The following is a 25,658-nucleotide window of genomic DNA, read 5'->3' on the forward strand; positions in this document are numbered from 1 at the left end:
GTTGAGTCAGTGGTAGTGTGTATGTACGGCACAGGTACAGCCGCAGATGTTGTATGTCAGGCACAGGTAAACGGTCATAGATATACAAAATGCACGCTGTAGTAAATGTTACTTTTTAGAGATTATAGCGATCCATGCAATGGATATAGGCGTAGTCAAGTTTACATAATTCAGGCGCGGATCCAGGAATTGAAGTTGGGGGGGGGGGCGCAGAAGTAGGCAGGGGGTCTTGGGCCGCCTTGAGGCCCCCAGTGGGTCCAGGGCAAAGCCCTGGTGAGGGCTCAGGGGGCGAAGCCCCCGGAAGCTCCTGGATTCTAGAGATTTTGTAGGGTAAAAATGAGGTCTACCGAGTAGACATTTTTTCATTTTCTTGACGAAACTATGATTTACGCTAACTTTGACAGTTTTAGGGGGGGGGGGTTGCGCCGGGTGCGCCCCCCCTTAAATCCGCCACTGTAATTATATTTTCCTCGATATATTCACTAAGCCAGTTATCGTTACCTTTTGGCGATTACAGCCTTCCATAAAGTAGATTTATTTGAAATCAGAAATTTTCTTTCCTCCATATTCGTATTTTTCATTAAAAAACAATCCATACTTAATTACATATAGTTTAATACGTTGAACAATCCGGACAATCTTGCTCTGACATTCCGTTTTTGATATTAGTGAGCAGGTACAGTGATGGATGTCCGGTACCAGCATTGCCGAGTACAGTTGCGGATGTTAGCTGACAGACCCCAACTATTGACAGCCTTGCAGGAGGTTTGAATTGTTACGCTTTATCTGATTGGTCGAATGATTTAAACTGTATTCCGTCGACCAATTAGATAAAGCGTAACATATCAAACCTCCTGCATGCTGTCTATGTTTGATGTATTTTGAAACATCACGGCTGCTATTGTCTATTCCTTTCTTTATCTTTTTTAATCATTCATAACCCCATACCTGACACTTAATGAAAAAAAAAATGTGTATAAGTGAGTGATGGCTGAACTATATCTGTCATTTTGAAATATTCAGGAAAGGTCGCTAATATTGATATCGTTTAGTTTATCTGTTGTGAATGAAATATTCTCATTCGGTCCATGATCTTTCTCTAGGTAAAAATATGAATGTTTTGAAAAGTACAAACAATTCAGAATTAACGTTTGAAATTGAATGTTATGTCAAGTTTAATTTCCTCGCTGAGGGGTGCATATCCTTAAAATAATATCTGTGTCTGCTATTCAGGAGTTGGCTTACTTACACCATAGATGGGAATTTAAACACAGGTAAGTACATTACACTTCTGGACAATAATTTGTGGCAAGTTGTTGCCAAACACTTCAGTAACAACCCCTGGATGTTTCAAGACGATAACTGTCCTGCCCACATGTCAGCTAGGGCTAAAGCATGGAAAGAACAAAATAATATCCCTTGTTTAGACTGGCCATCTCAATCACCAGACCTAGATCTCATAGAAAATGTATGGAGATCAATTAAACTTAAACTTTCAAAGGAGCAAGATAACATCAAAACAAAACAAGAACTTGTTGACTGAGTACTGCAGATCTGGACGTCCCTCACCCCAGCGTATATACAGGGTTTATACAAAACCTTGCCCAAAAGATTAAATGCTGTAATTAGAGCTAAAGGTCATGCCACGAAATACTAAAAAAAGTCAGAAGTCTGTAATCAACTATAGTAAGGTAAGTAGGTAAGTGGTTTTTTTGTGACATTGAACCGTAGCACTGAGCAAGATTGATGTCATGATAGCGTGAAACGCTTTTGGCATGACACTGTATATATATATATAAAATTACTAGACTTTGACCCGTGCGTGCACGGGTTGACATTGTTATGAATGCATCCATGTGCATATATCGGACATTTACAAAATAGATACATCGACACATTCATATATTGTAAGGTACTTTTGAAATAAACAATGAATGTGAATATAATTCTGTTTTTGTTTTTTGTTGTTGTTGTTTTTTTTTTGTTTTTGTTTTTTTTTTTTTTTTTTTGCAAAATTGTTGCGTAACGGCGTAGCGCAGAATGGGTTTGACCCCCATTTAGCTATAAATCAAGTCATGAGTTCGAATCACTCCGGAGCTTACATAAATTTCACCTTTCCAAACAGATTTAATAAAAGAAATTATGGATATTTATTGAAAATATGACAACAACAAAGAGTTGAGCACTGCTGATACATATCAAGCAAAGTAATGAAAATGAAGAAATGTGTTTAGCTGGTACTTTTACACAATTAGTTATTAAACTAAAGGTGTAAAAAATTTTGTAACAATTTTAACACTGCAGGTCTCAACTTGTTCAAAATATGACCTCAACAATAAAAGAGTTATTAAGCACTGCTAATACATATACTTTATATATACACAGGTAATAGACATGTATATAATCTGTAAAAGCAGAAATGAAAATGGAAAAATGTGCTATACTGGTATTTCTACACAATTTAGCAGATGTGAAGCAGAACAGATTATCTTGCAAATACCCCCCCCCCCCAAAAAAAAAACATACTGGTTGTATGGAACTCCATATACGACAGCCAACTGCTTACTGCCAACTGCTCACTGCTTACTGCCAACTGCCACACATATTTGAATAAATTTTCATATTTATAATGATATTTATGTGAATTTTCATAAAACCAGGCGCGGATCCAGGATTTTTTTTTACAGGAGGGGCCCACCCCAGTAAAAAAAAATCCAACCCAGACATCTCTTGACAAAAAAACAAAAACAAACAAAAACAAAAACGTTAACTCCTTTCCTAAACGTAAAAAAAAACTATTTCGGCGGGGGTGGGGGTGGTGGTTAACATCTTATGCTTCATATTTATGACTTTTCATATCAACTTAACACGGATCCGCGTTTTCTAGGGGGGGGGGGGTCCAATGTCACTTTTAGTTGGTTTAGTATAGGTCTATATATTAAATAACTCTACAAATTCCAGGGAGTGGTCCGGACCCCCCCCCCCTCCCGACGACCCCCCCCCCCTCTAGATGCATTTATGTAAAACATAACTTATTTGGGAAAATAAAGAGATATAAATCTTTAATTTGAAAAAAATATTTCACTATAGAAATTAAAGGAAAATGGAAATTTATTTTCAAAACCGTCTTCCCCCGTGAAACAACAGATCCTTTTTTCAGTTTTTATTCATTCCAAAGGTTTTGTTGTCTCACGGGGGGGGGGGGGGGGGGCACTTGTTTAAAGCTTCAAACATGAAAATAGTCATTTTATTACCAATTTTAAATGAGATCACAAATTGAAAAAATGTACTTTATCACTTTATCAATCTCATATGTTAAATTTTACATAAGTTAAAACATACGGTGAGATTTAAGAGTCATTTATCCATTTTCATTTTCATGAGTATTTGAAAATGGTGTTGTTTTCAGCCTGATGTCAAAAGATAAAATTTTCTACCCCCTTATGAAAGGAGTTGTAAATAAGAGCAATTAACTTTTTGTCACTGGTTTTTAAAATTAGTACTTAATACTAATGAACTTTTCTTTGCATTCAAACAAGTTTTTATATCCAAATTGCCATTTATATTGAATTAAATAGATGGAAAATGTAGGCGGGAATCGAGAGTTAGTGTGCGTAGTTCTTACAATGATAACAAAATTTGGCGGATTTAGGAATTTTTAAACTGTAAAGGCGAGGAAGGAGTAAATCGAAAGAAGGAGTATTTCCTCTTAAAAACAAAACATTTAATTTCTGCATTGCAGGCAAATAATTCGATAGCTTTTTTTTGATGCGGGTAAAGGGGGGGGGGGCACATACGACAAAAGAACAAACTTTTAAAAGGGTCTTGAGTAACAGTTGTTGGTATATGTATTTATAATAGAAATATTACTGAAAGTTATAATAACAAATAACTTTTGCCTAGTTTAAAATATCGAGTAATATCTTTCGGATTTTCTTTTTACCCTAGAAAAAGTACCTCTGTGTGTGAATTTTTATATGTGTCTTATGTAAATCGTTTTAATGGCTAATGTTCGATCTGTTAGATCTGTAAAAAACATTCGTGGTGGTTGGGGGGGGGGGGGGCGTAACCACTAAATTTCCAACATAAACTATATACAGTAGTTCTCCCTTACGGAAGCGTATTAGTGCCACGTAATGTTTTTTTTTTAAAGATGGTAATTCCAACTTTAAAGTTGGAAATTCAAAATTTTATCAATTGAAATCAGGCTGAAAACATCACCTTTTTCAAATACTCATGAAAATGGATAAATGACTCTTAAATCTCACCGTATGTTTCAACTTATGTAAAATCTAATATATGAGATTGATAAAGTACATTTTTTATTTGTGATCTCATTTGAAATTGGTAATAAAATAACTATTTTCATGTTTTTAATCTTCAAAAACACGTGCCCCCCCCCCCCCCCCCGTGAGACAACAAAACCTTTGGAATGAATAAAAACTGAAAAAAAGGATCTGTTGTTTCGCGGGGGAAGATGTTTTGAAAATAAATTTCCATTTTCCGTTAATTTCTATAGTGAAATATTTTCTCAAATATTTTCTTTATTTTCCCAAATAAGTTATGTTTTACATACACGGATCTAGAGGGGGGTCGGTGGGAGGGGGTGGGTGGGTGTCCGGAGACCACCCCCTGGAATTTGTAGAGTTATTTAATGTATATACTAAACCAACTAAAACCCTTGGTGACCTTGGAACCACCCCCCCCCCCCTAGAAAACGTGGATCCGTGTTAAGTTGATATGAAAAGTCATAGATATGAAGCATAAGATGTCAACCCCTCCCCTCCCCCCGCCGAAATAGGTTTTTTTACGTTTAGGAAAGGAGTTTACGTTTTTGTTTTTTATTTTTTTGTTGTTTTTTTTTTTTTTTGGTTTGTTTGTTTGTTTGTTTGTTTTTTTTTTGTCAAGAAATTTCTAAGTTGGATTTTTTTTTTACTGGGGTGGACCCCTCCTGTAAAAAAAATCCTGGATCCGCGCCTGGTTTAATGAAAATTCACATAAATATCAATATAAATATGAAATTTTATTCAAATATGTGTGGCAGTTGGCAGTGAGCAGTTGGCAGTAAGCAGTGAGCAGTTGGCAGTAAGCAGTTGGCTGTCGTATATGGAATTCCATACTGGTTGTTCAAGAGATCATAATAAAAATTAATAATATCAGGTGTATTTTTTCTTGTGGCGATTTAATAAAACATAAGTTTGTTTGCTACGATTAAATATAATTCATTTCATCATTGAATAAATATTTTTACGATCTTAATTTTGTCCCACCTCATAGTTTTGAGAAAAACTGTGCATGGATTAAATTTTACAAACAATCGATATTTTAGTAGCATTGATAGAATGAACTGTACGGGCCGCAAGGGCTGACTTCAGACTACCTATCAAGCGTAGTTACCACGACAACCTTTACATATTTAGAAGAACAGGCTGTCCCTTCTATATACATATTTCACCCACTTTTTTTTCAAAGTTAAAGAAATTTTTGGAGGTGAAGTTATAAATCTCAGCAGTGAAGGTAATAGTAAACATGGCGAACAAATTCAAGTTGCAAACATTTAGACACATTTCAAATTGGAAATATCGGTTATATTGACGTTATTTGATTATTTCGATTTATTTCAAAGTTAAGAAATGAAAATAATGTTATTGTAATTTCTGGCGGAAAAAGAATGCATACTTCATTAAGATGTGATTCTAGCTGGAGTTGTAACATCCCCCTTTCCCCTCAAAAAAGCATAAAAGAAAGGAAGGATAAAATAAAATCGGGTGCATGGTTACATTAATATTACTCCTACGATCATGAGCTTTTTGCCTCCGTTGAGATGACCAGAGACGTAAATAACTTATAATAAATGCGTCTCCGAAATGGCGAATGATTACCCAGGTGGCCACAATATCACATTTGCATGGATAAACTCAGAAACATTAATACAAATACGTGTAAATTTTCATTGGAAATCTGCTATATATTTTGTTCATATATATTTATGATTTCTTATTAGAGAAAATTATAAAATAACAAATATATATCTACTTAGTTCAAATTACTTTTGTCTTCTCTGATTTGAACACCGTGATTTAGCGTGAATGTAATACGCACGCGCAAAATTGTAAAATCCAAAAAATCCAGATGATTTCCGGAATTTTTTGAGGAATTTTCGTTGATTATTAATTAGCGAAGCTTAATTGAGAAAAAATAAAAACAAATTGGTAATCTTCAAGTACCAATGATGTTTAAAATATATAAAACAAACGACAGTACTCTTCCGATTTATCGGTATTAAAGGCCAAAAATTCGAGTCTATTATTTTAATATAGTAGTATAGATTATTATTATCATTTGTGTGTTAGACTGGTAAACATATCAATTTTATCATGTTTTTCTCGTATTTCATTGGATTGTAATATATTTCCGCAAAAACCCGCAGAAAGGTCAAAATTCTAAATTACTAGAGTAAGCAATTATCAACAATCATTAAGAACGAGTGTGTACATTTCAGTATCACATACAAGAATTCACTTTTAAATTGATAATTCTTTATTTTTCAGTTTTCATTTTATTTGAATTACATGTAAGTGCAACTTGTAATGAATTTATTTTAACTTAAGTTATATTTCGAGTAAGTGAAGTAGTCCAATGTTAATGTTTGAGAATATAACCCCTAAATACATGATCTTGGATTTTATAACTTAAGACAATTTTAGTTTTTAAAATTGATCATAGAATCTGTTTATACCGCAGTATGAGTGACCTAAAGTATTTCATAAATTATTTGATCATACCCCAACATTTTTTAAAAAGATTAAGAGGTCTTTGCCCAGCGTACGCCATGAATAAATGTTTCTTTATTACTCTGCTACTTCACACTACCAGATTAAATATAATGTGTAAGATTATACTCTTTTTCATTAGCACCTTTTCAATGATATTTTCATGAACACGTGCATGTTGTCTTAAGGCATCATAAATAATACGTCACGATTACAGACGTTAGTACCAGCTGTGCTGAAAAGATGTTGATGACAGTTGAATAATCTATCAATTTTTTGTTGTGCTCATCTCAGAATATTTACATTTGCTGTGTTTTTCTACTAAGCCAACTGTGAAATTGATTTGAAAGTCATTTTTGTGTATACTCACGCGTAGAAATATACACGGTGAGATTCGCGCTAAAGTGACGTCACAAAGAGGCTACAGAGACGTTAATAAAAATGTAACATATAGGGCAGCAAGAAATTCAAATATTGAGTATTGTAGATTCCTAAGTATACGCGAGGAATAAATTATCGCGTAAGTACGCGAGAAGCACCACTCGCGAAATAAAATTACTCGCTTTTATTTTCATAGTGCTTTAATGTATGTAAAATCTCTAGATAAATCAACGATTCGCGAATTTTTGTTCTCGCGATTTGACGCCCTAGGGCCATTTCGCAATATTAAGTACTCGCGTAAAATAAGGAATCTACAGTATATTATTGGTGCTTTAAAACGTGTTAAATGTAAATATAAGGAATGTTTTTAAGTTTAGTGTGAATTATTGGTGTGTAAATCACACAGACTTGCACGTAGGTATATTTTTTATGAAGCGCTAGCGCGCTTCATGAAATATGCCTACGTGACAAGTCTGTGTGACTTACACACCAATAACTCACATAAAACTTAAAAACATTCCTTAATTGATTTTTTTTATGTAAATTTATTTCCTACTAAATGTTCCAATACACCGATTTTAATGGAAAATCATCGTGGCAGTATTGGAACATTTCAATAACCGCGCCGTCTATGAGTTGGAAATTTAGTGAGCGGAAACTCAATGGATTACTATAGATAGTACTTTCTCTATCATATGAGCAAAATATTTCTAAGTACATAAGGACAATGACAGTCCCTGAGTAAATTTGAGAAATATCACAGAAAATGTATTTGAATATGACCAGAAATCATCAAAACAATTTAAAGTACATGTAAATTACTTGTAGTGTAACAATAGAATCAAATAAAACAAAAATCTATTTTAAACTTTCAAAAATCCCATAGACCTAACTATCACTTGTGGTCGATCATGTCGGGTGATATTTTAAAAAAAAAAATGTCACTTAATGCATGATTGCTTGATGTCGAAATAGAAAAAAAAAACTCTCTAAAAGTTTTTTAAAAACATTGCAAAATATCAGAACTTATTCGTACTTGTACAACAAAAAAGAAAATTGGCATTTATATACTGTAACATTCGTCAGTTTGTAAAAACAATCATAGTGTCGAAATAGCATACATGTATGCATGTATCTTAATATTTGCTCTTCTTTAAAATAAATAAATTAAACCTACGATATTTCTTTTTTATTTGCACAAGAAGCGAAATAACAAAATAGAAATAAAACAAGGGGTACACACGACTTATCTCTTGCAGGGAAATAAAAAATTGTTTTTTAAGCCTCCTCATCCTTCGACCCCTTCCGGTCTTGTTTTTATACTATTCTTCGGAGATATTTCAAACATTTTGGTATGAGTGGCAAAGAGTAAACGGCAAGACAGCAGTTTCCTTCCAAAATAAATTGCTAATACAAATTTGCAAAGCCGAAAGTGTACACTGCAGACTATAATTTTGAGAAAAAATTTAATTGATATCAAGAAACATCTAAGGACATACGCAATGTACCTTACCTACTGATAATTTTTTCAAAATATTCTTAATTTAAAATCAAAGTGACATCAGATGTTCATAGGCAAAAAATCAGCATGCATTACCAGGGGATTTGAAAAGATATCAACTGATGAAATTTCTTGAATGTTTCAAAGAAAAATATATTAAAATTGCTAAAAATTATTCTAGATTTTTTTTAAAATCCAAACTTTTGTTTTAGAAGAAGTGTACAACACCATATATAGACATAAAAAATATAGCACACAGTTCCTTCAAGTATTGGAACTCTTCAACTCCATGGAAAAAGGCAATAAAGTTCAAACTACGTTGCGTATTAGACTTGCTCAAGTCTCTATGTTTTAGTGCTCTCTTTCATACTTTTTGATAATGTCAAACATAGATGTTTGATAACATTTAACTATGAGCGAGAGCAGAGGACAACAAGACAAAAATGAACAAAGAATTATTTAATTTAAAAAAAAACATAGATACTTGAGCAAGTCCAGTTGCGTATGTCCTTAAGTGCCTGTATACATGTATATAATAACACTTAAATGCATTCTCGATTTTACTATGGGCAATGAGTACGTAATTCGACTTTAATAAACGCACTCAATGCATTTTAGGATGATTCTTCTGGAATACTAGAACATCAAATTGCTTTATTCATTCTACATGGTGTTATATTTATCACAGAGTTATCGACCTTGTAAAAATATTTGCATGACTGGATAAAAAACACTCGTGCCAGACTAGTCTTATGAGAGGATTCATGGAGGTATGTGTTTGCATGTATTAGCATACTATGTTGAGTTTTTATGTGTAATACTGGACAATTTCATTAGAATTCAAGATATTTTATTCGCTGCCTACAAGGTTATGTGTAAAATTAATTTCAGTAACACATAAATCTGTGCCACAAACGCTGACCCACTTTTATCTTAATACGTGAAATATATGGCTGGCAGTTCTTGCCAACTTAAAATACATGTTAATGTACTAGTCAATATCTCTGATAGAGAGCATAGGGGCTTGTCTTCCAAATTGTTAAATTTTAAATAAATTGATAAAATTTTGCTTGTACTTTAAACAGACTTAAAAAGTTGTTACAATAAACATGTAAGTTTCTGACACTTTCAGACAAACAATACCATGTTAAAAAAAAAAAAACAAAAAAAAACACACACAAAAAACGTACCAAACCTATATGCATAAACTCCATAAGGGACGAAAGCTGTCATCTTGGAAAAAATACCCCCACCCTCTTCAGCACCTATCTGTGAACTCTAAAGCATTAATTTATTTCGTTGTCATGGTTCTATTCCCTACAGTGATGATTTTCCTATTTTTTTTCTGTCAGTCGTCAACACCCGTTCAACCAGCAGAAAACGGTCCCTTGTAGAGTTTATGTATATAGGTGTGGTATGTTTTTTTAAAACATGGTATTTGTCTGAAATTGTCAGAATCATTATTGTAACAACCTTTAAAGCTATTCAAAGTAGATTCAAAGTTTTATTAATTTATTTTGCATTTTACAATCCAGAAGACAAACCCCTATGATAGAGAGGGGGAAGGACATTATAGTGTAATGATTTGGGCCGTGGATATTAGCCTGGAGAGCTCAAATAGTAGAACACCTAACTAGTGTAGCAGGGATCCTGGGACCGATTCCCGGCCCAGTCATAGGTTTTCTCCTTTCCTGTTACGTACCGTTGACGACCCCTGGATTTGAAGGTGAAGTCCCGCCAGGGGCAAAAAATAAAATAAATAAATAAATGGTTTGTGTCATCGAGGGAGGGAGGAATGTAATGGTGTGGGTCGTTTATATCTATATATGGGTAGCTTAGTTGGCAGAGCACGTAACTAGTGATTTCAGGGTTCCGGTTTCTATTGTCGGTCCAGCCATACATTTCATCCTCTCCTGTTACAGTAGAAAGGGTCGTACAAAAAATAAAATCATTTGTGCATTTCAAACTCACTTTAAAAAGATCCGTAGACAATAGACTGATATCATAATTTTTTCCGGTAAAATTTGATCAAGTACGAAAAAATAGGGTAATTGACGCCTTGACTAAGTCAGGGATTGACATTAACGGTTGTCCGATTGCCCGGGACAAGTAAATTCTCAGTTCGGGCAATTGAAATTGTTGACGTACTTGTCCGATCGGGCAAGTGAATTTTTTTTTAATAGAAATGCACATATTTATTTAGTCTACATTAATTTATAAATAAAACAATAAAATGAACACCGATTTCCGCCACGCACCTGATTGACAATTTTTTTGCATTCGGAATTCCTTGGTAGCGTTTCTTGATTATACCATTCATTTAAAAATCGGGTTCGTTATTTTCCTTCGTAGTAAATACGCTCTACGTCTAACAAAATTTTGTTAACTTCATATCAGGAAATTAGATTATTTATTCACCCACAGAATATAGATACAGCGTAACACAATGTATCCTGTTCAAGATAAGATGTACGTTTTGTAGCAACTATCTTCCTTTAGCGTTGCTTCACAGTTATCTCTGAAAATCACGATTCACAAAAGGATCCTACCGAAAATATTTTTTTTAAATATGAATTTTATTAAAAGGAAATTAAAAGGAAAGGGTTATTGCTGCATGGCTGTGTGCGTTAAAAGGTTAAATTTACAAGTACAGTGGTATACATTTATGTACAAATGCAGCATCAATTTTTTTTTCACTGACTTTTAGCTGCTTATGTTTATCACAGTTTTTCTTATCATAACTTTTAAAGAAATTAATTTTTTCTTCTTTTAAGTTCTTTCCTAATTTTGCGCAACCAAGTTTTGCATTCAGACAAGTCAAAGTTTGAGATCACTTGCCCGAAGGGCAAGTGAATCATAAAGTTAATGTCAATCCCTGTAAGTATACACTTGAGTTCTTCCGTCTTGGTAGATTGATATATCTTACAATATCTAACTTGTGAGAGACACAAGAACTGCGAGTAAAAGCGAAATTTAGAAAGTGCTAGGAAATCGCAATAAATTCAAATAACAATCTATATTAAATTATGTTGTAAGAAAAATACTAATTATTGTTTTATACATGTATTTTTGTTGCCCTCAAAAACAAAATACAATTATAATAGTAAATCTACACATTTATGAAAGGAAAAAATTGTTTTTACACCCAAAGCACAACGACAATATTGTGAGATGTTTTAAAAAATAATAGTCCGATAAAATAGCATTCAAAGGAAAAAAATCAAAGAACCTAAAGAACTCATACAATAATCCTAGTAACCTAACAATGTTTTAAGTTCTAGAACTTCACGCGATAAGGGACCGTGAGGGGTAACCCATATCACCCTTTTTAGGATCCGTATGGATAGTGTCCCTTTTTACTTACCAGAACTTCCTTATTATACTTACTCTATAATGTAGTTAAAGACTAAGGATGAGTTCCTGTGACTTTCATCTTTGCTCATGAAACAGGACCTAGACCTAGACAGAGTACCCAATAGAACTACCATTTTCCGTCCTCAGTTGGATCCTTTTTGATAATACCTGGTTGTCCCCAGAAATGAGCACTTTTTTCAGATTCTCTACCTCAAGAATATATAAGAGCTAGAACCACTCACTCAAAGCACATGATAGGGGACTAAAAGGGAACCCGTTGTCATTTTCTTCAGGGTACATTGCCTAAACTTAATTCTTTTAATTCAATAATATAATGTAATGAAAGATGAAGGGTAAAGGCCCCTGTGACTCTGACCTTTGGGTACCTGATGTAACGGAGTCCACTGCCAGTTAAGGGATCCATACAACCAGCATTTCAGGCCTTGAGACAATGAGCTAAGAGACATATCAAAAATTTCATCTTGAATATCCTGTTTTTATTTCACATGCATCTATACGTGTAATATTCAATTACAAGAACATGTTGAAAATTCTGTTTTATTATCAAGTTATATACATGTAGACTTTATTAGGTCTGTTCTCAGTTTATGGTTTTGAGGTCAGTCCTCGATGGGGGTTGTAGGGGCACAACCTTGTCGGACTAGTAATGTTAAAACACATTGATTTCCAAATTATAATCGTCGCCACTAGTGGCCAAATGATTAAGATTTAGTTAATCGGTTACTTTTACTTGTTTATATATTTGGCATATGTAAGTGTGATATGTTCCCATGTGATTTTGTTTACTTAACTCTTTTCTTCAGAACCCTAGCAGATATTCTTTATTATAATAACTATTTACATTTACGTATATAGCAAGTCTTTGTACTCTTCGCGCTAAAACTTCAACCTTTAATTCCAAGCCTCCAAACTAATTAAGTTGAAAGTTAACTGTAGTAATGCTGTCATTAAATAGGAATAACAAAAACATCTTTCATTCTTCAAGTTGGCAAAATAAAAATGAATCGTAAATTATGTAAATAAGCGTTTATTTGTCAAATTTTTGAAATTATGTTAGAAGTCATTAAAAGCTAATTACATTTGTATTATTAAAGCCTCTCGTTACTCAATCAGAATGCAGAATTTCTTTGATGGAAATCCCAATATCTTCACATTTTCACTCAGACCTCTTTGTAAATTTCCTCTAATTCTTTGATGATCTTGGAAAGAATTTCGTTAAAATATGAAGCTTTATTGTTAATCCAGGACCGGTCAAGATAGCCTATTGGTAGGGCGTTCGCTTCGTGATCGGGAGGGCCGGGTTCGATTCTCGTTCGCCGCGCCGTGTCAAACCTAAGAGTCGGTAGCTCCGTGATCTGAAGGTCGTGAGTTTGAATTTCGGCCGCGACTGACCTAAGTAGATAAAAAAATAGGTAGCAACTGTTCCATCGCCAAGCGCTCGGCACTTTGAAGTGAAAGTTGCGGGTCCTTCGGATGAAACCTTAAAAAAAAACAGAGGCCCTGTGTCACGAAAGGCGTTGGCACGATAAAGATCCCTCCACTGCTAAATGGCCCTGAGTGTCAAGTAAAGGTCAAAATTTGAAGCCCTTCACCGGTATATGGTGACATGTCTACATGTATATGAGTGAAAAAATGTCCAATGGGACATAAAACAACATGCAATCAATTAATCAATCAAACCTAAGACGTTAACATAGGTAGTGACTGTTCGACCTGCATTAGATGTGAAAGTCACAGGACTTTCGGATGAGACCTAAAAAACCGAGATCCTGTGCCACGATAAACACAGACACGATAAAGAACCCTCACTGCTCATTGGCAGTGTACCGAGTATAGGTCTAAATTTGAAGCCCTTCATCGGCATACGGGGACGTCACTATATCAATGAAAATTCTCGAATGGGACGTTAAACAATATGCAATCAATCAATCGTTAGTCCTACCTAGCCAGTTGTGTCACGCTTGAATTAACTTTTTAATATTTGAATACAGTCACATAACTGATTTATTGTAGCCTGGCTGTTTCTTATGGTAAATCTACACTTAAAAAGAATATTTGAATTATGACTTAATTTTTTATAAGAATTTCAGTAAAATTGTTCATATATATTCTGAGTAAAATAACTGATCCTTTATCAACTTAACTGAGACCTTAAGCACTGGAACATGTGTACGAACTGTGCGCATTATTACATATGCACTTACCAACTTTTTCTTCAAAAAGTGATGAGCAACTTGAGATTGTTTTTGTCAAATGATCTTTAAAAATTACTCATATTGGTGCATTCCACCACATTTCAATTTGAAGTATATGTTTACACCCTGTATTTCCTACAGATATTCCAAAACTATTGCTTCCAAACTTTTCAATTATAAACAATCCTTGTAGTGTCTAAATATTGAACATCCGAGACAAAATCCTCTTAACGAGGCCAAGTCTAATTCGATTGCGCGTGACTTTACGCAGCTTTTTAGTTTCATGTAGTAGTAGGTGCAACATAACGCCTTTCCTAAGTATTGTTTAATAGTTTAATACAAAATGAACTTTATGTTACATTAACTGTAACGTTTATGGGTCTTAAAATATACTTTTAAGACAATTATTAGGATAAACGCAAAAAATTGAGTTCAAGACTTCACTGTTTACCTGTTCTGTAAGCAATGCATGACACTGAAGAATGACGCATGACTCGCTAGAGTATTCAAGACACCCAGGGACATTTTATTAAAAAACTGTTGACAGAACATTAAAAGAAACATACCAGCAATCTAAACATTGTTATTTTTAACCAAAATAATTCATCTGCGCCGATATATACAAAATGTATACAGCAATATGGCAAATTCAGAGGTATTGGGTATTGGAAAAAAGTAAACTTTGTAATAATTCCTAGACCAACCCAGATGGTCAACTTTTTTGAAATTTCACGATTTGGTGACTTTTTAGCTCACCTGAGCTGGAAGCTCAGGTAAGCTTTTCTGATCACATTTTGTCTGTAGTCCGTCTGTCCGAGTGTCTGTAAACTTTTCACGTTTTCGACTTCTGCCCAAGAACCACTGGGCCAATTTCAACCAAACTTGCCACAAAGCATCCTTGGGTAAAGGGGCTTTAAATTGTTCAAATGGAGGGCCACGCCCTCTTTCAAGGGGAGATAATTAAGAATTAGTGAAAAATTAATAGCATCTTTTAAAAATCTTCTTCTCAAGAACCACAAGGCCAGGAAAGATGAAACTCATGTGGAAACATCCTCAGGTAGTGTAGATTCAAATTTATTCAAATCATGACCCCTGGGGGTAGGGCGGAGCCACAATGGACGATCAAAGTTTTACATAGAAATATATAGGAAAAATCTTTAAAAATCTTCTTTTCAAGAACAGCAAAGCCATGATGAGTCATATTTATGTGGAAGCATCATCAGGTAGTGTAGATTCAAGTTTGTTCAAATCATGACGCCCGGGGGTAGGGTGTGGCCACAATGGACGATCAAATTTGACACACGAATACACAGGAAAATGGATATTCTGTTTGGTTGAAATCGCCCAGTGGTTCTGGAGAAGAAGATGAAATTGTGAAAAGTTAACGACAACGACGACAGACAACGGACAAATTTCGATCAGAAAAACTCCCTTGAGCCTTCGGCTAAGGTGAGCTAAAAACTAGTCTAAAACGCATACTACTTACAGGGCATGTGTATACGTACTGTGTGTATAGTCAATCTATTCTTCATAATATACATATATTTATACACATATTACATTTGACAGAAGTCGTGAGTAATTTTGCACATTATTGTGCATCTACTCAATAACTTGAGATTCTTTTGAAACGAAATTTCACATGTCGCCATCGCCCCAGTAATATGTAACTTCTTATCTGTCTATGTCTTCATTGTTCTGCTCACAATCTGCATTGCTCAACTGGACTTTGACCATGATTACTGTTTGTTATAACATTTCGTGGTAATATTTCATTGAGATCTCGAAATGGCATATGTTGTGAGTAATGATCTGGACTTATTCAGTTCTGCATTGTTGAGCTAAATTTTGTTCTTGTTAAAAATAGGAATAAAGTATTATTTTTTTTATATTTGATGTATTTATCAACGTATTATAAGGGAACTAATTGTACTTCCATATTTGCCGACCCGTTTTTATATTCAGATACATCTACACGAGAAGAAAACACTTGCTGTGGCCTTCAACTCGACATTCAGATCTATCGACGTTTTGTCAATCAACAATAGTTACTTCTATTCATATGTCGACTTGACATATCCCAGTGAATTTAAAATAAAAGACACCATAGAGTCTGTCATATCTGTTTCATATTTGAATGCTATACTGACTATAGACGATAAGGGCCAACTAAATAAATTTTATGGCAAACGAGATGATTTCAGCTTTCCCATCGTCAATTTTCCTTATATACATGTATGTAGTATTATTCCGCTATCACCTGCATATGGTGTTTACGTCTCGTAACTTATTCGAGAATCGAGAGTAGGCTCTGAGTATGAGCAATGCCAGGCCACTGACAGATACGTGTATGCTATAGGGATTTCAACGACTTTGTTTAAAGTCAGCACTTCAGTAAAGAGGGTGTTGCAGTTCTTTTGTTATTTTCCCTAAAGTTGTAGCAGTTTAAAAGAAAAAAAAATAAGTAACAGAAAACGGTCTTAAATTTTATCAGATACAACGGTATATACAGCACAATTTAGAACAATATTTAGAAACTGCATATCGACTTCCAATTTGCCATTAAATGAAGTGTAAATTAGTCACATAGCAAAATAAGTCAGGTTTTCTGTTTTTTAAAATAGGGAATCCCCATTGTTCTGAAAAATTGCCTCCTTGAAACAGAATGAATTTGATATACGCATTAAGAGACAGAATTTTTCTTCAAAACTTCTATTTCCGATTTTTGTTTCAAAGAGGCATATTTTTGAAAATCACAAAAATCGAATAAAAATTACTATCCATCCGAAATGGAAAATGTGCACATATAATAGCACATGATACTTCACTGTCGGAGGTGGTCTAGCGGTAAAGTGTGTGGACTCTCTGCAAAGATTCTTTTTCCTAGAATGGCTGGTGTATATATATATATATATATATATATATATATATATATATATATATATATATATATATATATATATATATATATATATATATATTTATCCCATGTTTACCCCTTTATCCCGTGGATATGACTCACTGGATAAATTTTTCATAATCCACAGTTAAGTGCAGTTGTGACATCACAATGGTTTTTGCGTTAGCGTGATGAAGTAAAATAAAGTGGAGTCCTATATAAAACAGTGTAAAACATTGGTTGTGAAGTATTAAACAAGGGATAAAAAGAATCTCCCATGATTTGTAGTTGGATATGACTTTTATCCAACTCGTTGCGTGTTTTTATCCCCTCGCCAAGGCTCGGGGATAAAAAACACACAACTCGTTGGATAAAAATCATATCCAACTACAAATCATGGGAGATCCTATATATATATATATATATATATATATATATATATATATATATATATATATATATATATATATATATTAGGGATGTCAAATCGGTCAATATTTGATAATCGGTTACTCGGGCGATTTTCCGATCGAGTACCCGGGTACTCGGAAAAAGTGTGTTTACATGTAAAAGTTTGTTGATTTACAGACCTGTATACCCCATCGATGTTTTCTTTCGTTTTTAATGCATGTACAATTCAATTCTTTATTTTCCTTATGCCATATGGCACATCAGATAGTATGACATGAAATATATAAAATAAAAAGTTATATATAATAATTTCAATAGACTTGCTACATTATATATATATATATACATATATAGACCTACATATATAAAACTATTCGATTCTTTCAGTGTTATATATATTAAATATGTACATACATATTATATGCTACAAACAATTTAGTAGTTCTTATCTTCGAGACCAACGAAAATGATATTTGGTACTTAATTTATGTATCAAACAAACACGAAATACATGACCAATGACTACAAAATGAATGCTTAAGTTTACAGTTCTTGTTTAGGAAAACATTTTGATCAACGGAAAGAAGGATGCAACTTAGTAATGATTAGACTAGCGAAAAAGAATATCGTTGGCGTGATCGAGTGTCGTATATTATTGACATTTCCAAATGGTTTTTTTTTGGGGGGGGGGGTGATAACTCTGAAAATTAAATATGACGATTTCTTCTTCCCAAAAAACTAGACAGTGATTCCTTAATATATATCCCCCCCCCCCCCACCCAGTATACGCTTAATTTACTACGCACAGCTGACTTTTAACATTTTTTTTAAATCTTCGGTTATTTTTAGAATTTCTCCACTTTTGAATTGGTAGCGGTATTTCTAGGTATGTCCGATTTCGCTACAGTATGCTAATTAAATAATCTAAGGATAATTAATGTATCTAATTAAACGATTGAAACATTGAAATCAAATAATTGAAGCCATCCAAAAATTAAGGCCACAAGGGATGAGGACAGCTGTGTTCAGTGTCAGGTGATTGGTCACGGTAATTACTGTGTATCCATGTACACAGCCACAAGCGATAACGGGAATTAACTGGTGGAGGTGACGCTCATTACTGTATGGACATGGACGGTGCATATTTAGATAAAAGTTTTTAATAAATATTTGCACTTTGAAATACGAAAAAATATACATTCGAGTAACCGAGTACCGATTTTAGTATTCGATACTCGGACGTTCGATCGAGTACTCGTTGACATCCCTAATATATATATATAATGAAAGTACAATAATTACAATGTAACATCTCTCTTGAGAGAGAAAGAGAGAGGGAGATAATGTCAGAAAATTAATGGGTAATATTTTAAATGGATGTAGAATTAAATTGTTTCCCTTGATATTATGATCTAAAACTAATAAGACATGTATTTAATGTTATTATTTAGTGGCGATATCTTCAAAAATAAAGTACTGTCATTTTAAATAATTTAATTTTTTCATACGCATTTCGTTTCATTATTGTTCTGTTAATTAGTGGCTCAGATTTGTCTTGGAACAACTAAAATTGAAATGACTCAATAAAATTTCTTGGATACATCAACAGCGTGATTATTGGACACATTTTTATATATTGAAAAATATGAACGCACGCTGTCTACAGTACATCTTTCAAAATGATGTGCGAGGTGCATTTGCCATTAATTGTGCTTTTTATCGTTCTAACTTTTCTCATGCAATATGGCGACAGTGACCATAGATGTGAAAAAAAAGTTTTTTACAGGTCGCCAGTCTATGTTAGGAAAAAACTATATGCATGAAATAAACGTAAAATGTTAAATGTTTTGTTATAACAAGCTGGACATACCCGTCGTATAAATAAAGTAATCTACGTAGCATTAGAGATGACTCTTCATGCTTCGTGGGTATTTAAATGTCCTTCTCGATATAGGGAATAATCACGAGTTTCTGCAACACCCTCTTCTATGGTCGTTATTTAATGATATTTTAAGCAAATTTAATCTGTCATTGGGCCGTATTTTGGATGAAATTGTTAGGCTTTTGTTTTTATACTATATTTGACTGCGGAATAATCCGTCTACCTGATCAGTACATAGGGCTGACGGCGGGTGTGACCTGTCGACAGTGGATGCTTACTCCTCCCAAGCACCTGAGCCCACCTCTGGAATTTCCGGGGGTCCGTGATTATATGCCTTTTTCACAGATTTATATTGTTTGTAGTTGTTGTGTTTTTTTAGATCGATCACTGTTTGTTATTTTCACCTTTTTTCATTGCAAACATAGGAATTACCTGCGACATCTAGCATCATTGTTTTGATACGTAAAATATAAGCAATTTCAGTAATAACAATCCATTGTTTATTTTCATTAGAGAGGGAACATGTGGACTATCCTGGCTGGCGCCATTACAGGACTCGTCGGTGCCACATACCTCGGTATCAAATACTGGTCGCCATGGATCAAGTATGACCTACAGTTTTTCTGGACTGTTATCTTTAATTATTTAATCCCAATGTCAAAAGATATCAAAAGAGGCAGGCTCCCAATCAACCGATTTGAAGAAACTGTGAAGAAGCACCGGGACAAAACAATGCTTGTTTATGATAATAAAACATTTACATACAACGAAGGCAACGCCAGATCAAATAAATTTGCCAATGCTGCTCTAAGTCTTGGTTTGGAGAGAGGAGATGTTGTAGCTATTGTCTTGGCAAACGAACCCGATTTTATATGGACATTTTTAGGTAACTATATATCATGTATATACTAGCCAATTTCTCTGTCTTTTCTAATTTGTAATTGTATACAAATAAACCTCCTGGTTTATGAATTAGATTTTAATATATATTAAACAATTTGCAGGTTTGCAGAAGATAGGAGTTCAGATGGCCTTCATCAATTTTAATCTCCGAAATGAATCATTAGTTCATGTTATTAAAGTTGCAGAACCAAAAATGATATTTATTTCTAGAGGCAAGTCTTATTTATATTTTTTATTATAATTATTTCTTTTTAGCTTTTGGCACCTTTTTGATACAATGAAAAAGGTGAAAATAGCAAACAATGATCGATTTCAAAAACCAAAAAATATATATAAACAGTACAAATCTGTGAACAGGGCATAAAACATTCACCATTCTTTATTGTAAATTTTTTTTAAACATTACTAGTAACTTTTATACAACTATTTATGGTAAAATTTTAAAACGTAACTAGTATCAAAAACTAAGTTTCCAATGTAAAATAAATTACAAATGATCCAACTTAAATAAATTAAAAAACGAATATTCGAATAATAATTCGATGGGCTGATATTCGAATATAAATTTAAGATTGGAAAATTCTGTGTTTTTTTTTTCAGATTTCAGCAAAAAAACTAATTCAAAATTTTAATTGGAGCCGTGATGCAATTATCCTTTTTTTCTAGCAATCAATTTCTATTGCCTGATTTTCTTCCAACTTTCTCATCTTTCAGAATTATTTCGTTCGGAGTAAGGTATAAAAGAATGAAAGATTTTTAGTGTAATACAAGTATTTTCATAATTTTTATCAGTTTAATACGATCGGATTGAGAACAACCTTTCTTAGACTGCCTAAAGGACGTGAAGAATGTACTTTTCGAAATAATGAGAAGGCCAAACATGGCAAAATGCCCATAGCTGCAAATGTATAAAAGTCACATCCAATTTCTGTTTTTAGTATTCAGAAGTCGTATCATTATTAAATTATGACAAATATAGCTTTTCCGCGGAAAATTCTTTCAGCAAAACCATTCTTTGATTTAAAAATATGGTACTCTTGGGCTTCGAACACAAGCAATAAAAATCCTGAGTGCCGAGTAAAGGTCAAAATTTGAAGCTCTTTACCGGTATATGGTGACGTCTCTATATGAGCGAAAAATTCTCTAATGAGACGTAAAACAACATACAATTCATCAATCAATCTTTCATTGATAATTGAACTAGGGCTACATGTCTGATAGAATTAGTCTGTAATATTGTAAAAAGCTCAAATTCAGTATAATATGTGTCAATTACTTGATTGTCTAGGGTTGTATATATTTCGTAATTTTAAAATTGTTATCGAAAATTATTTAATTACAGGGTTCGACACTAACATTTTTAGGCTTTTGTCCGGCCGGACTAGTGCTTCTTTATTTTTACTAGTCCGCGCGCGATTTATGAGTCCGTCAAAAAAGAGGAAAATCAGTGCTTTAATTGTAACGATCAAAAAAGATATTAGAATGTACCTTTTATACTTTTTTGAAAATAACAAATCATTTACGTGAAGCATTTTATTCCACAGATCTCGTGATCAGGAAATACGATCACATTCCCAATATCGGTTCTTTTTTCTCTACAAATTGCGTTCAAAACATCTGACATCTTCCTTTTATGTGTCATACTTAATCATGACAACTTCGTATCACATTGTAAAATTAACCCGACAAGAAGCTAGAAAGCTAAAAATACATACGGAGTTTTCCAGTATAAGTTGTCGAGAATTGACATCAATAATTTATTCATTTTGTTTTCCAGATTTTTTTTTCCCGTTCGGACTAATTGGCCACAGATTTTATAAGTCAGAATGAAAATGTATTAGTCTGAGATTAACATAATATAACACGTCTGTTACCGTACATTCGAACAAATTTTAGACGAAACGTCAGTTGAAGTGTAGGCTGTCACCGGTTCGAAATTTACACGTTTTCCAGACTCACAACATGAAGGCTTGCGAAGAGAAGTGGATGTAGGCGAAAGCCTGTCCACTTCTCTAAAGAGAATAGGTGTTGTTACACATTGACGTTACATCAAAGTAATGTTATTAAAGTCATAATGTTAAAAACATTGTTATTGCATATTTTAGATATTTAATATGAATTTTGTCAAAATAAAATACTGTGAAAGTGGAATACACTGCGATGCTTTAATTTCACTATGTTCGCGATCAGAGAATTTTCGGCGAACATCAAGCCATCGTGAATATTGTTGACATATCAATATTGTATTTATATTATATCAAATACAAGTGTAAGAACACGTTTCACACACCATAAAAACTGTATTCATTTTCCGTATTAGTAAAATTATTATGATGATCACTTAGAAACGCCAGGTTAATAACACGGCTGTTTTAAATTAGTTCCCTAAAATATTATAAATAGTTAACCATAACTTTGTTTTCAAGGGATATTTTGAAGCAGAATTTATTCAAAAACTTGTACATGAGAAGAAGAAAATACTTGCTGTGGCCTTCAACGGATATTTAGATATATCAACGACTTATTATCAATTCACAATAGTTTATATTTCCATTCATAAATCGACTCGAAGCTAGAAATCTGTAAAAAATATTTTTCACATCAACAGCAAAGCCAAGTTTAGTCATATTGATATGGAGTCATCCTTAGGTAGTGTAGATTCATCACCCCTGGGGTTGGGTGGGGCCACAATGGGGATCAAAGTTTTACGCAGGAATATTTTGGGGAAAATCTTTTAAAAGAAATCTTATTCACAAGAACAGCATAATATCAAATATGGAGATAATCAAGCTCAAATTCCATAGAAAAAATACAAATCAGGAGCAGAGCAAACAAGGATCAATGCAACCCTTGCAAACCACTGGACAAGAAAAGATGAAACGTGTGAAAGCTTCATTACATACTCTAGATTTAAGTTTGTTCATACCATAACCCCCGGGGCAGGGCGGGGCCGCAACAGGGGGTCGAAGTTTGACATAGGGATTTATAGGAAATTTCTTTAAAAATTTTCTTCTCGAGAACAGCAAATCCGTAATTAGTCATATCATAATAGAAGTATACTCAGTTAGTGTAGATTTAAGTCATGATCCCTGTGGGTAGGACAGGGCCACAAGAGGGGGTCAAAGTTTACCATAGGAATATACAGGAAATATCTTTAAAAATCTTCTTCTCAAGAACAGATAAGCCATTTTTAGTCATATTAATACAAAAGTATTCTCAGGTAGTATAGATTCAAGTGTGTTCAAATCATGACCCCTGGGGTTAGAGTGGGGCCAGAACAGTGGGTCAAAGTTTTACATAGGAATATATAGGTGTAATGGTTAAAGGGCATTTGAGTAAAACTCACTGAAGACTTCAAATAGTGGAATGACCGGAGAACCCTTGGAATGGACTAGCCAAACCAAAGGATATATAAGGCAAAGCTTTGGGAAAGTCAGGCATTTAAAAACTAGCTGAAGAATTTGGATGTTGAATCAGCAATAAAGAAAATAGGGTATTCCATCCCTAATAGCAACAGATTCAATGAAATTGAATACATAACAGATGTGTAGGGGTTGAAAACTTAGTATATTTAGACATAATTCCCATTAATTACTATAATCATGTAAGCCTGGAATGTGGCCTAATTTATGACCTTGAATTTGGGTAAGAGTTATCTCCCTCTCCCCTCTGTTTTAATTAATAAAAAAAAAACAATCTTAAAAAACTTATCTGGTAAAAAAAATCATTTTCAATTGTCATTCTATTTCTAATGTTTTAATGCATCTTTCCACCACAGTATTTATTGATATTCTTATTATTTGAATTTTTTTAATTAAAAAATCGCCTATCCCCATAGACATCAATGCAATCTTTGTTAATTAATTACTGCTTAGTTAATTACATTTTTGAAACTTTCTACTCTAAAATGCTTTAAATTAATATCAAAGTATTATGTACGTGATAGACATTTAAGGATAAAGAATTTGGTCCTATTAGGGATGTTAAGGGTAAGAGCAAAATAAAAGTTATTAACACCAATGGCAAGTATCCTAAAGAATTTATGTTAAGTTCTGGGTGTAGTAAATCTGAAAAAGATTGAGACACCCGTTTTCTATCTATCAATGGGAACCTAGACTGGGGCGTAGCTTCCATTGTTGCAATGAGGCAACTGCCTCGCTAGATTTTTCACCACCACCACCCTTCCCATAATCAACAATACATTGCAGATAATACGTAAAATTAATGGCATTTCTTTTAAAATTTTAAGGAGTTCTATAATGTTGAATTGAAGTTTTAAAGAAATAAAAGCAAAGTTTGATAAGAGGCGTTTTCACCTTTAAATGTTTCAAAAGTTTTAGTAAACATATTTATTAACCTTTTTACATTCTTTTACAATATGTAGTATCATGCTGAAGTCTTAAATAAACAAACCAGTACAGTAAATGAAATTTCATTACATTTTAAAACCCCAACTGTATTTTCTGTCGGAGTGCCCCCCCCCCTCCCATGACACCACCCGGAACCTGCTGGGGGCTTAAGGCGGCCCCAGACCTCTTGCTGCTACATGTATAGTTTTGCCTCACTAGAATTTAAAGTCAAGCTACTTTGTTTGGTCTGGTTAGTCATATTAATGTAGAAGAATCCTCAGGTAATGTAGATTCAAATTTGTCCAAAGTTAGGGTGGCTAAGGTTTGGCTACAATGAGAGATCAGAGTTTTACATAGGAAAACATACAAAAAAATAATTTTTAAATTCTTCTGTTTAAGAACAGTAAAGCCATGATTAGTAATATTAATATGCTTCTCCTCTTACAGTTTTGGTCAAATTTCAATATTATTTGCACACAATTAGATTACACCTAGATAAAACATTCTATATATTGGTTTTTTATTTTGATGAAAGTTGTTGCCATGGTTTCTAAAAATGGAAATGTTTATGAAATACTTTTAAAAGCTACTCTTCTCACAGTTTTGGTCTGATTTTAATATAACATGGTATGCAAGTACACTACACTGAGATACATAATTCTCTTAATATGGATTTTTTTGATTTGATAAATAATGTTGCCATGGTTACTATAAAAAGAAATTTCTGTGAAACGCTATTCCTCCTACAGTTTATGTCTGATTGCTATAAATCTTCCCACAAAAAGAAACTTAACCATGGATCATTATTCTATTTATTGCTGTCCCTTAATTTTTTCATGTTTTGAGTACAAACCAGTAGAGCCACTAATTACGTTACTGCTGTTGAAAGAATATATTTGGTAGTACATGTATACAGTTACTTAAATTCATTGCTTATTTCTAACATCGACAAAAATCAAATGTATTATTCCTCACTGTATACCTACAAC

The 25,658-nt window shown here is 33.5% G+C and overlaps 1 protein-coding gene across 1 annotated transcript in view; it reads left to right on the forward strand.

Annotated features, from left to right (window-relative positions):
- Window positions 1-9,384: 9,384 nt before the first annotated feature.
- The window catches only part of LOC133182225 (long-chain fatty acid transport protein 2-like), a 39,921-nt gene continuing 23,647 nt past the window's right edge, over window positions 9,385-25,658 (forward strand). The window contains exons 1-3 of the mRNA XM_061316981.1: window positions 9,385-9,425; window positions 19,931-20,303; window positions 20,422-20,532. Of these exons, the coding sequence (XP_061172965.1) occupies window positions 9,408-9,425; window positions 19,931-20,303; window positions 20,422-20,532 (502 nt within the window). The 5' untranslated portion in view covers window positions 9,385-9,407. The remainder of the gene's footprint in view (window positions 9,426-19,930; window positions 20,304-20,421; window positions 20,533-25,658) is intronic.

This window comes from Saccostrea echinata, unplaced genomic scaffold, assembly GCF_033153115.1.
Source record: "Saccostrea echinata isolate AGI-Se365-2 ecotype Australia unplaced genomic scaffold, CSIRO_AGI_Sech_v1 ptg000009l, whole genome shotgun sequence".
Classification (NCBI taxonomy): Eukaryota; Metazoa; Mollusca; class Bivalvia; order Ostreida; family Ostreidae; genus Saccostrea; species Saccostrea echinata.